General features: G+C 41.7%; 2 protein-coding genes across 5 annotated transcripts in view; one reads left to right on the plus strand and one right to left on the minus strand.

Moving 5' to 3' along the window:
• kif23 (kinesin family member 23) overlaps positions 1–7,253 on the minus strand; it is an 84,656-nt gene extending 77,403 nt beyond the window's left edge. For all 4 annotated transcript variants that reach the window (XM_084334873.1, XM_084334872.1, XM_084334871.1 and 1 more), the window contains exons 1-3: positions 7,166–7,253; positions 3,433–3,496; positions 924–1,052 (exon numbers count right to left, since the gene is read on the minus strand). In XM_084334873.1, coding sequence (XP_084190999.1) covers positions 924–1,052; positions 3,433–3,496; positions 7,166–7,185 — 213 coding nt within the window. In that variant the 5' untranslated portion in view covers positions 7,186–7,253. The remainder of the gene's footprint in view (positions 1–923; positions 1,053–3,432; positions 3,497–7,165) is intronic.
• A 153-nt stretch (positions 7,254–7,406) lies between these two features.
• Positions 7,407–13,437, plus strand: part of ddb2 (damage-specific DNA binding protein 2) — a 55,991-nt gene continuing 49,960 nt past the window's right edge. The window contains exons 1-4 of the mRNA XM_084334907.1: positions 7,407–7,555; positions 7,869–8,012; positions 9,280–9,368; positions 10,263–10,454. Of these exons, the coding sequence (XP_084191033.1) occupies positions 7,943–8,012; positions 9,280–9,368; positions 10,263–10,454 (351 nt within the window). The 5' untranslated portion in view covers positions 7,407–7,555; positions 7,869–7,942. The remainder of the gene's footprint in view (positions 7,556–7,868; positions 8,013–9,279; positions 9,369–10,262; positions 10,455–13,437) is intronic.

Genomic DNA, 13,437 nt, shown 5'->3' on the forward strand with positions numbered 1-13,437 from the left:
TGCTACATGTTGATATGAGAAATATATCAACAAAAACATAATTTGTAGGGCTGACCTTCGAAGCTTTTTTTGGCAATCGAAGCTTCGGGGCCGAGCTTCGATTTTAATTCGAAGCTTCGAAAAAAAAAAAAAAAAAAAATAAAAAAAAAAATTTAATATTTATTTTTTTATATCTTATATATATACAAAGAACTCACCAAAACATCTCAGTAGCACCTTATCTAAATGTTATATTTCATATATGGAGATTCATATTTATTTATGTATTGCATGCATTTCTACATTTTATTTCCCATTTTGTTTATTCATCCCAGTATCTTTCTTTCTTATGTGTGGAATTCTACAAGGTGCGCGCACACACACACACACACACACATTTAGTCATTTAGCTGACGCTTTTATCCAAAGCGACTTACAAGTTCTGTACGACAAGACAGCAAGAAGGGTACAACTCTATCAGCTGAGTAACAATGTTCATCAAAGTGTTGCGTGTTACAGTGTAGGTTAGTTTATTAGGACAAGTGCATGACAGTAAGGTTAGTCACGGTTAGATTTTTTTTTTTTTTTTTTTATCATTTCAGATAATGGTTGAAGAAGTGAGTCTTTAGTCGACGGCGAAAGATTCGACGGGATTTTTTTTTAAACTTCGATTTTTTTTTTAGTGTTCGAAGCTTGTGCCATCGAATCGAACGTTCGAAGCTTCGAAGCATTTAAGACAGCCCTAATAATTTGGTGTCTTATTTATTACTAAACAAGTCACAGTAATATCGTGCTTTACCAGCGTTTTACCTACTCTACAACTGCACAGAAATTAGGCATTTTCCTTTGAACATGGTTACCAATGGTTAAAGGCAGCCATACTGGAAGAAAAATAACTATACAAACATTCAGTGCAAGGCCTCTATTAAACCAACTTTAGATACCTCTTTGAACTCTCCATTCCGGTTGGCTTTGAGGCCATCGGGGGCGTGCAGCTGGATCATAGTGTTGCTGATCACTTCAATGCAGCACTCCTCATCTTCCACAACTAGAGGTCGTACACGGCAGTACACCTGGTTTGAAAAAGATAGAACGCAGTCAGCTGCAACCTGAACAGAAGTTGTTAGTGCAGATTGGTTGAAGCCCCTTCACACAGCCTGTTCAAGCCGGGTAGTTTAATCAATTATTCCACGATGCAGATCTGTATGAAAGGTACGAACACAGAATGGGGTCAAATTTGATGCAGCAGTATGCCATCTTGGGGTATATAGAGAAATTGCCAGGGTGGGTTCGCCCCAGAGTCTATGTGAAAGGGACTACCTGGCATTGTGGGACAGAGGTGTGATGTTTTGATGATGTGGTTAATTCTGTGGTGGTTAGTTTGTAGGTAAATATCATTCATGACCATAACCATCATGTGTGGAGCGCTGCCATGACACTAGCCCTGCACCACCAACCTGCAGAATATTGCTTCGTCTAACCATCAGTTGTCGCATTAAAGGTGGGATAGAACAAAGGCTGAGCACATGATATAATGATAGGCTACATGTTTTATGTCAAATTAAAAGAATCTGCAACATGAGAAGACAGAAAATGTTACATCAACTGGCTGTCCTGGACTTGGTTTTTGGGACATGGAAATGTAAGCTATGTGAAAGAACATTTAATGCCGGCAGGGATAATGCCTGGCGTGCATTAGAACCGATATTGGTGGACCCCACATAGAACATATTTGATACTTTTGTTGTTCATTCATTAGAACACATGGACAATTTAAGATTACAGTCAGGTCTCGATTCTCTGAACCTATAATCTTTTGCAGCAAGGCAACAAACAAAAAAATCATTGGCTTTTTGGGCCCTTTCGGTGCCGAAAAAAATGCACTTCCTGTAGTATTTTGAAACAGACACCACCAACGCACGATGGCAGCATTATGCCGTCTTTGGTTGGTTCAAAGTGAACAACCCAAAGCTGGTAGAAAATGGAGATTATCCATTGTGGGATTTCTGTGTGAAAGGGGTTTAAGGATAATGGTGCTCATTCACCAACGGACTTACGAGAAAAGTTGTGAGCTAATTTCATTGTAACTGCACTTACAAGCTTTTCGGATAAATAAAAGCCCCACAAACACTGCAAATGATAAATACATAATCACGCAGATATAGAATGGACACATCTAGATTCTGCTCTCATCTAGGGGTGTACGGTATAAACGGTCTGAAGTTGTGTTACGGTATGGATTTTGACTATACCTTGTGACCGGTAGAGCAACTCTAAAGTAGCAATGACGTAACCACAGTGTGGAGCACAAAGGCTTTGCATAGTGGGCGTGTAAACGCGCAATTGTCATATCATAGACATGGAACAGAGCGGACCTTCAATTCTAGAAGTAAACGAGCTGTGCGCCAACGTCTTCTCTCGTGAGTCGCGCAGTTTCTATGTGTAATGTAAACTCGGCGACGGCTCCAATGGTCTAACATGCTTTGCATCCTCGCCATTCTGGAATGCCCACGCCGCGCTAAAATCTTATGTAATGTTTTTAATTTTTCCTCCTTTTTCCGTTTTTCCCCCCTCCCCAATGTTAGTCGTTATGCCAATTCCGAATCCCCTTCCTGGTGGTTGCGCACTCTACCCCCTACCGTCGGTCTGGGAGGGCGGAGACTATCACATGCTTCCTCCGACACATGTGTACCCAGCCCACCACTTCTTTTCACCTGGCAGCGCGGACTCACTGAGAGTGTAACATGTGGAAGGTCACACTACCTTTCTTAGAACCTTCCCTCGCTGTGCAGGCGCCCCGACCAAACTGTAGGAGTCGCTGTCCACAACGACCCAGACCCACCCACCGGCTTCCCTCCCGCTGACTCTGCCAATCGAGCCAGTATGACGGCCGGCCAAGCCGGAAGCAACGCCGACAGCTGGATTCGATACCAGTGTCTCTTGCGTTGGTGACGCGTGCCTTGTCCGCTGCGCCACCCAGCCGCCAAATCTTAAGTAATGTTAACTGTTGATGTAGCCTCAGCAAAAGTTTTGCATTTTCTATTGCAGTTTTGCACAATAAATGTTCTTAAAATACCTCTGTACTGTGTGAAATATGTCCTAGTAATACAAGAGTACAGTAATAGCTGCCATACCAGTGTTTTACCCCTTCAGAAGCATTTATATAGACATTTTAAGATAAATGAATATACCGTGATAGCCTATACTTCAAATTATAGTTATATACATTTTAGACCATACCGTCCAGCCCTACTCAGCACAACCCATTCCTTTCATGTAGGCTATATATTTAATAACATATTATAAATCTAGTTTATTAGCAACAACACACTAACGTGCGTTACATACGTTGTATACTTGTGCTGTATAAGGCAATACAAAGGAGTAATGCGGTCCAATGTTAGTTAACCTCCCTTGTTGTGAGGTTAGCAGCTCCATGTTCTTAATACTCACACCAACTGGATCTTTCTGGTTGCTGGATGGTTTCTTGGCTGGTCTACGGGGGGTTTTAACCTTCCTGGAAAATAAATGAAATTATAAAACAGACAAATTCACAAGGGCTGGGCGATATGGCCTAAATATGATATCACGATATTTTCTGACCTTTCGGCGATACACGATACACATCACAATGTTTTTCTTTTTTACCCCAAACAATTCATTATGAGGCTTACCAAGACAGTATTTGATTTTGCAAGCTAACATTAAAGACAAAATAAAAATACCCATGCATTTAGCATTTTTATATTATATATTAGATATATATTGCATATATTTAGCAATGAGATATTATATGATTTAGATATGAAATATGATGAATTGAAAATGGGGGACCCTGATGTAAACAAGACGAAAGTCTTTCTCTGGTCTGCATCCCCTTAACAAGTGTATGTATTGAGCTGTACTGTACCCATTCTGCAATATGTTAATAAAGTTTTAAATCAATCAATCAATAGCATTTTAGCATTTTTATGAAACTACTGTATATATGTATGTCTCTAAATGTTTTGATGAATTGAAAATGGAGGACCCTTATGTAAAAAAGTCGAAAGTCTTTTTCTGGTCTTCATCCTCCTGTACTGTATTGTACCCATTCTGCAACCCTTTAACAAAGTCTTCACTCATTCATTCTGACGGAAACATAATTATTTTGATTGACAGTCGAGTCTGCCAATTACGTCACAGCGCGTGCACCCGCCCTGCTGTTCTTAGCACCAATCGGCAAGCGCTACTAGTTTTTGACTTCCTGAATGTCCTGTGTGCTGAACAACGTCAACAAAGCTACCAACATTGGCTTCCCGCGGCCGTCGAGTAGGAGACCAGTGCTCCACAGGATGACTAAATGAGGCATAATGATTTTACTACAACGAATGTTATAATAAAAGCCTTTCCATACATCTGTCTGATTGAAAACTTTATTAACAGACCGCGGAATGGGCATATCTCAGCACGGGCTGAGATATGAACGAGTAACGTGTGGACAGATTGACGCAACACAATCCTCTTGGTCAAAACATCACGATATCCACGATACGTTGAAAAAGTGTATCGTTAATGAACTGTACCCGATATTTATATAATATCGTCATATCGCCCAGCCTTTACTATCCCCACATTATACCAGTATATCCAACCCATAGTCTATTCAATCAATCAATCAAATGTATTTGTATAGCACGTTTAAACATGACGCTTGTCAACCAAAGTGCTTCACATGGCTAAGCTAAGTACAAAGAAAAGTATAAAATAAACAGAGAAACAAAATAAAATCAACGGATAGACAAAGGAAAAACAGAACAACACGTCAACAAGTACGGCAAGAGTCAAAGTGAGTCAGGGAAGGCCAGGCGATATAGGTGGGTTTTGAGTTTTGATTTAAAAGACTCGATGGAGGGGGCAGATTTGATGGACATGGGGATGCTGTTCCAGAGGTCAGGGGCTGCGACCGCAAAAGCACGTCCCCCCCCTAGACTTGAAGTTGGACCTACGAGTGGTTAGGAGACCCTTATCAGCCGATCTGAGGGCCCTGGCGTTGGTATAGGGGGTGAGAAGGTCTGCTAGGAGGTCTGCTATTCATATCACACTATCTATATATTTATCTAAACATCAAACAAAAAGTTGATTTTATACAGTTGGAAAGCCTGTTTATTTCCCTTAATCATGGAACAGTAACAGGCCACCTCTCTACTCTAGACTAGAGAGCTGTCATCACCGTGAATGAATGAACTGCGAACTGCAGGACTATTATTATCAACGACAGACAGTGAGAAACACAACCCCCCCCCCTCTCGCGCTGAAGAATATGCATATTAGATCACTCAGTGATTAACACCTATGCGCTGTGTGTGTGTGCGCGCGTGCATGTACGTGACGCGTTGTAGTTTCGGGGGAATACAGGGATATTTAGAACTATACAATTGAGCAAGAATTAAACATATTTACAAGTCGTATTATGTTTAGCAAGTAAGGATACATATAGATTACACTATTATGCACTCGAAATTGTCTTTGTGCTATTTTTACAGATGTTTGAAAAACGGGACTTCCTGAGCATTTGTGAGAGATTCTAATTCTTTTGTTCTCCGCCCACGGGAGCAATAGGCCCCGTTGACTTCTAAGGTTAAGCACCCATTCGCATTGAAGATTTGGCTTTTTTTTTTACATTTTCATTAAGCCGACGCTTTTATCCAAAGCGATTTACAAGTTTTGTACAAGTCAGCAGGAAGGGTACAACTCTATCAGCTGAGTAACAATGTTCATCAAAGTGTTGAGTGCTACAGTGCCGGTTAGTATATTACTAGGTGCATGACAGTAAGGTTTTTTCCCCTTTCATTTCAGATATTGATTGAAGAAGTTTTATGGGCAGGCGCAACCCACATACTCAGATCTGCTGCTCATCCCACAAAAGCATGTTCCTAACAAATGGGGTACCATTTAACTGCCTGTCCAAAGGTATAACAATAGTATTGCCGTCGCCGAGAAGCATCGTTACAACAGAGAAATTATCTACCAAAGACAAATTTCCAAACCATTTGTTCGATGTTTATATGTGTACTGTATATATCCATACCTACTACTAAATATCTAGTATGATTTATTACCACATTGTAGTCACACTTAACCTAGCCCCCTTCGTGACTGTGATGCAAGCCCTGCTTGAATATGCAGTCACTGGTTCCCATGTTACTAGCCATGTTAATGTGCACCTCAAGCACTGCTTAAAAGCGAGCGGTGGGTCCAAAATATATCACAGACATATTCAAAGGTACTCACCGTTGCATTAGGGTTTCACACATACGCGCGGCATGGTTTGAAAGCTCGGCGTTGCTAATAAACATTTTAAATATTTTATAAACTGGTCAACACTGCATTATTTCCGGCGTTGGGTGCATGATGCGCATGCTCTGTGATCACAGCGCAGGCGCACCAGGCAGCCAAATACGGAAATACAGCAGTTTTTTTTTAGCAGCGTTGACTAGTTTATAAAAAATATTTAAAATGTTTATTAGCAACGCCGAGCTTTCAAACCCCGCCGCGCGTGTGTGTGAAACCCTAATGCAACGGTGAGTACCTTTGAAATGTATGGTATATTTTGGACCCACCGCTCGCTTTTAAGCAGTGCTTGAGGTGCACATTAACATGGCTAGTAACATGGGAACCAGTGACTGCATATTCAAGCAGGGCTTGCATCAGTCACGAAAGGGGCTAACTTAAACCACTGTATATACTAATAATATACATACATTAGCTTAACAATATAATGCGTGATTTCGTCATATTATGCTCCACATGCTATACTGTTACTACACTACAATGCACTTTGCTGCTACTTGCACTCTGGTTAGACGCCAACTCCACTTTGTTGTACTCTACGTGTGCAATGACAATGCATCCAAGCGAGTCTAACAATGTATACGAGTCGGTACCGTAAAAGTTAGCAAACTGGCATTAGTTATTTTCCATCTAGCCAACGTGTTATCCTAACGCCAACTAGGAAGCTAACGCCACCGAAACTACAAGAGCAATGTAACATTAGCTTAGCTTTACTGTGATTACGGTTAGCTAGCTAACCTACGTTAGTTAACCGTTGCAACCATATCAACACAAAGTAACGTTAAGGGCATAATAACCACTTAACGTTTACTGTTTGTTCGATTATGATAATACAACTGTTAAGGTTACTCACGTAACGTTAGGTCTATTCATCGTGGCTTGTAGTTCGTTCGTCCGACTCCGGGCTCTGTCTCGCGTCGCTCTCCGGTTTGAACTTCCCTCTGCCTCGATAACAAACCAATGGCTTTTTCAAAAAATACTCCACATCAACCAATAGCATTGCACGTCGACAACAAGCGTAATGACGTCCGGACGCTGCTGCCTCTCACCTCGACGTCGTCCCGCCTTCTTCCTCCTCTATGGGGTTACTTTAATGGCGGGTCGCAACCCGTCGCATGCGAACATCGTCCAACCCATAGATATATATATGGGTTTATATATAACATGCAATGCAATACGAGGATTTCTATTGTCATTAACTTTAACTGATGAAGTGACATTTTTGGAGCACTGACGCACACAGGTAACGTTACGCCACTAGACCCCTGGCCCTTCTATCCTCTTTGTTTTACTGTGTCCTACCTGTTTATTACTTTAATTGCTTTACTAATCTTATATCTTGCATCACATTATTTTGTTTTTATCAACCTGCCTGTGAAGCACTTTGGTGCCAGCTGCTGCTGCCTGGAAATGTGCTATATAAATAAAATGTACTTGACTTGTGAAGCTGTGGCTCCATGTGTCGCTTGCTAGTAATAATAGTCTTGAATGACCAGTCAGTTACCAGCATATCGTCACCGTAATGTTTTGTAACAAACATGTCGTTACCTTTGCAGGAAAAGAAATTACGAGGACGAAGAAACAAGCAAATTAATCAAAATCAAAGGCTAGCGTTAACCCGGAAGGAATAATGGGAGATAACTCTGGGCAGACTTTATCCAAAATGCTACGAGGAAAGATGGACATGAACACGTCAAAAGGTCTGCACTACATGAGTTTGAATGTGTTCACCAGTAATGTCATCGGGTATTAAATGTATTATTATTATGTGCGCCCTTACTCATAGTGTGTGTTTCCCACAGGATTTTCAGAGACTATGGGGGGTGAACCTCCGACCCTGTAGGGGGGTTCGGGAGCACCCCCCCCCCCGGAACTTTATTTTTTTTGGTGTACATTTTAAAGTTAAATGCATCAATCTGGTGCACTTTGAGAGCAAAATAAAGAGGCTAGATCTATGATGAACTTGGTGCTCAAAACACAAAATCGACTTAAGAGTAGACTAGTGCTTCCCAATCCTCTCCTCGAAGCACCCCAGCCGTTCAATGTATTTGTTAAATTCCCCCACCAGCACACCTGATTCAACTTAACTAGCCCTTTATTAGTTGAATCAGGTGTGCTGGTGGTGGAACGGCTGGGGTGTCTCGAGGAGCGGTTTGGGAACCACTGGACTAGAGCATGTATTTTGAGCCATCAAAGAAATGAAGCAAAAGCGGTTACCTGTGTTGAACTAGTTTATTTTTTTGAAAATAAAAAAATATAGTGGATTACTATTACGACTACTACCACTGCCAATACTACTGATACATCCCTATTGGCAAACTTTATATTTATAAAAAAAATAGTAAAAAAAAACTTTTTTTTCTTTTGGCCGCCACAGTCTAGGTAATTAATGGGAAACCCTGGTGTTCTAGTACAGAGGGTGATGTAGTATGTCCAGTACGTGACGTCACTGACGTTACCTTTGCATTACCTGTTCCGGTTTATTATTTGTTATTTGATTGTTGTTGATATAAATAGCGGCAGCACGACCGCATCTCTCTCGCCTGATAAATAAATATGCCTATGAGGCTAAAGATGAACTGTGTCAACTGAGTTAAATTCAATCGCCACCGCAACGCACTCCGCTTATGGGCCCAGGAATGCCAGTCTGGAGCAACAAGGTAACAGAAGACATTGCATCTATTGTGTTGTGTTAATTACAGCTCCATGAAATGATGTAGATGGGGAAAATAGGGACTGATTGACATTGTCACTTAATTGAGTTGTAATTAACACAAAGACTCAATGTCCTCGGTGACATCACTGGTGGCCACATTCAAACTCATTTACTTTCAATAACTGTCAAACTAAATTAAGTTGTTGGACGTGTGTGAAATTGATGCATGCGAGGGTAGCTGACTGCACTAGGTTCGATTTCTATAACTTACTAACTCTCGAGGCCTTTTCTCAAATTCTATAAACCATCAGGAATCCAAAAGAGAAGAGGTCACAGGAGCATCGTGCATTACACTTACAAGAGCACCCTGGGGCAAAGCTCCCATTCACAAATGAGACAGGTAAGTAAGCTTATTGGCCAACGCCGGTCCTGTCAAGGATTTATTAATTAAATAAAATTCAAGTGTCATAGCACCATGGGGGGGGGGTACAGGTATTAATAATAATAGAACAAAGTGCAAGTAGTAATGATAACAGTAGTAGTGAACAGTAGTGAGTGGCAGGATTTAATCAGACGGTAGTAATAGTGATGATGGTATACATGGTCCAAACCGTTGTAACACACTTAGGGCTGGGCGATATAACGATAATTATCGCGATATATTTTAATAATCGATATCAACACACAAAAAGATTGCATCCTTTTTCTTTTTTTGTGTGACCTGCAACAGGGCAGTTTTAAAACCAGAGACGGTGGACAGACTTGTCTTTCTTGCCTGCAACTTAAAGTAATGGCTTTGCTTGTCCAAATGACGATACTGACCAATTTGAGATGTGTGCTAGCAGAGCTAGACTCCAGTCACGAGTCACGGTGCACATGTGCGGTGGTTTGTCCACCAAAAAAGCGCCAAAAGATGGAAAAGAAACTAGCAGAGCCATAACTGTTCAACTCCCCTTTCGCTTTCAAACCAGCTGCAGCCTGAGAACTGCAGTGTGAGGGGATGTAACACTAAAGATGGCGGCAACGACAAAGAATGGCTGCGAAATAAACATACATCTGTTGTTTAAAAAAAAAAATATATATTTTTTATACTTATAACAATGTCGAGTGATATGATATTGTTATCACAATGTCATTTTTGGCCATATCGCCCAGCTCTAAACACACTACACCAGAGTCGGTGCAGTGTTTATTATTGAGTCAGATAGTCCTTACAGTTCACCAGCTGTAAGCTCTCCAGCAAATGGTAGCAGTCCATGTCCAGAGATATTAACATGTAATGCTTTCACCCCAGTGTCTCCAGGAACCCTTCCTCCGCTCCCTGTCCAACTACGAGCTCAATCGCGCCTCCAGCCCTTTCGACCTCAGAGTCACCTGTCTGGAATGGCACCCCACTCACCCTACCACACTGGCTGTCGGCTCCAAGGGTGGGGATATAGCTCTTTGGAACTTTGATGGGCTCCAAAAGACAACTTTAATTCAAGGGGTGAGAACAGAGATATATCTTACATCGCCCAAATGTGAGTTAACGCATTTATACAATGTCTTTTAATTAAAGGTAGAATCTGTAATGCGTCCTTCAGCCAAAGAGCTCAATATAATACCTTGTTGCTGCAGACTGTGCATCTACACACGAAAGAGCTCTCTATTCCTCTTTTGTCTTTGCGTTTATTGTGGTCCAGTTGTTCAGGTTAGAGACCATTCTGCAATGTTATTCCTCCACCTTGTTTACATCTTCTTTTTCTTTTGGTTTGATGTTGGAGTTTAGTGGGGATATGAGGGAGGGATTGCTACTGCTGGCCACACCTCAGGCTTTGCCAAGAGAGGTCTGGAGAAATTCACAGTATAAGTTATTATATATCTTTACATTTTACATTTACATTTAGTCATTTAGCTGACGCTTTTATCCAAAGCGACTTACAAGTTCTGTGCGACAAGACAGCAAGAAGGGTATAACTCTATCTTTATACCGTGGCCTGCATGAATTAGGCTTGGGCGGTATCATTTTTTTCATACCGTCATACAATGCTGACATAATACCTCGGTATACGGTATATGACGGTATGACTTTCATTTTCTTCATCGGGGGGGGGGGGGGGGGAACGATGGCCAGTTAGCCCGCAGCATCCTAGTGCTAGTAACGTTAGCTCTCAGAACGGTAGCCAGAAGCCCGCAGCATCCTAGTGCTACTATCGTTAGCTCTCAGAACGTTAGCCAGAAGCCCGCAGCATCCTAGTGCTACTATCGTTAGCTCTCAGAACGGTAGCCAGAGGCCCGCAGCATCCTAGTGCTACTATCGTTAGCTCTCAGAACGGTAGCCAGAAGCCCGCAGCATCCTAGTGCTACTATCGTTAGCTCTCAGAACGGTAGCCAGAAGCCCGCAGCATCCTAGTGCTACTATCGTTAGCTCTCAGAACGGTAGCCAGAAGCCTGCAACATCCTAGTGCTACTATCGTTAGCTCTCAGAACGGTAGCCAGAAGCCCGCAGCATCCTAGTGCTACTATCGTTGGCTCTCAGAACGGTAGCCAGAAGCCTGCAGCATCCTAGTGCTACTATCGTTATCTCTCAGAACGGTAGCCAGAAGCCTGCAGCATCCTAGTGCTACTATCGTTAGCTCTCAGAACGGTAGCCAGAAGCCTGCAGCATCCTAGTGCTACTATCATTAGCTCTCAGAACAGTAGCCAGAAGCCTGCAGCATCCTACTACTAGTAACGTTAGCTCTCAGAACGGTAGCCAGAAGCCTGCAGCATCCTAGTGCTACTATCGTTAGCTCTCAGAACGGTAGCCAGAAGCCTGCAGCAGCCTAGTGCTACTATCGTTAGCTCTCATAACGGTAGCCAGAAGCCTGCAGCATCCTAGTGCTACTATCGTTAGCTCTCAGAACGGTAGCCAGAAGCCTGCAGCAATGCATCCTAGACAGTACTAGTAACGTTAGCTCTCAGAACGGTAGCCAGAAGCCCGCAGCATCCTAGTACTAGTAACGTTAGCTCTCAGAACGGTAGCCAGTTAGCCTGCAGCACCCTAGTACTAGTAACGTTAGCTCTCAGAACGGTAGCCAGTTAGCCCGCAGCACCAGCAACGGTAAGCGTATCTCATTTAATTTCCACCACTGAAGCGGGTTTTCCCCTATCGATTGCGTCCTCCTGTGTGTAGAGTCTACACACAGGAGTCTACACACAGGAGGACGCAATCGATAGGGGAAAACCCGCTTCAGTGGTGGAAATTAAATGAGATACGTTTCCGTTAGCCGGTAATTACCGGTATTTGACCGGCAAAATATGTTGAAGTCCGAATATTTAAATATCTCCGGTCATAATGTCCGGTGGAAATAATTCCTCTAAGCACAATTTTATTATTTGAATTGTATTAAAATAGGCTAAAATTAAATAGCCTATGCGATGAACGAAACAATCATTACATTTGTTTCATTGTGCTTCGCTCTAATAAAGCGCGGATGGCGCCGCGCGGATGTGAATCTTTTTTTTTCTTTTTTTGAGCCTGTCTGGCCACCATAATAACGACAAACAGCTATACGAGCGAGAGAGAGAGATGGCCAAACAAGCTAAACTTAACAAATATTTCATGAAACCAAGCACAAGCAGGTCTAATAATAATGACATTGACAACGAAGATGAGTCTTCTGAAGTCACAGAGACCGCTGATGCTCCCGCGGAAAATAAACAAATGTCGAGCGTTCAGGCGGCGGCCCGAGTGGAAAGTTAAATTCTCCTGGCTGAGGTACGACATTATAGTCTAGTAGTCTAGCGTCTATGATGTACGAGAGATAACATTGATTGAACGTACACAAAGTACACTTTATTGATTGAACCACAAAGAGCATCCCCAGTCTGCTGCTACCGTTGCGAGCCTCGCAGAAGTCCACCTGTTCTAGAGCCATATGGAATCCGCGATCACGGAATCGCGGAATTGAGCAATAAAAATGGAATCCACTATAAAAAAAAAAAATAAAAAAAAAATATATATATATATATATTTTTTTTTTATTTTTTTTTTTTTTTATATGTTGTGTGACTTGTACAGCACTTTGTTCAACTTTGTCAGTGCTGTAAAGTTTAAACCTTTTAAAATCTTAGACAAACAAAACACTTTGCTTTCATGAAATATTGTAAGCCGTCATTTGAGGCTTTATAAAAGCAGCACAATGAACACAAATCTGTCAGTGCCGAGTCCAACCTCATCTTAAATAACAAACAGCATTGCTTGTTGTAGTTAACAAAGAGAGGCAGAGTTGATTTTGCAAAAATATATATACTTTTTTTTTTTTTTTAATCAAATTTTTTTTTCATATTCGAATCCCATGCCCATCGAACGAAGCTTTGAAGCTTCAAAGTATTTAAGACAGCCCTATTAAATGGACTGTTATATCTTATTAAATTGTGGACATTTATTCATTCCCACTTATTAAACACTATTTCTGATGGTAAAATGAGCGTACAAAGCAAAATAC

Source organism: Notolepis coatsorum (genome assembly GCF_963971535.1).
Source record: "Notolepis coatsorum genome assembly, chromosome: 18".
Lineage (NCBI taxonomy): Eukaryota > Metazoa > Chordata > Actinopteri > Aulopiformes > Paralepididae > Notolepis > Notolepis coatsorum.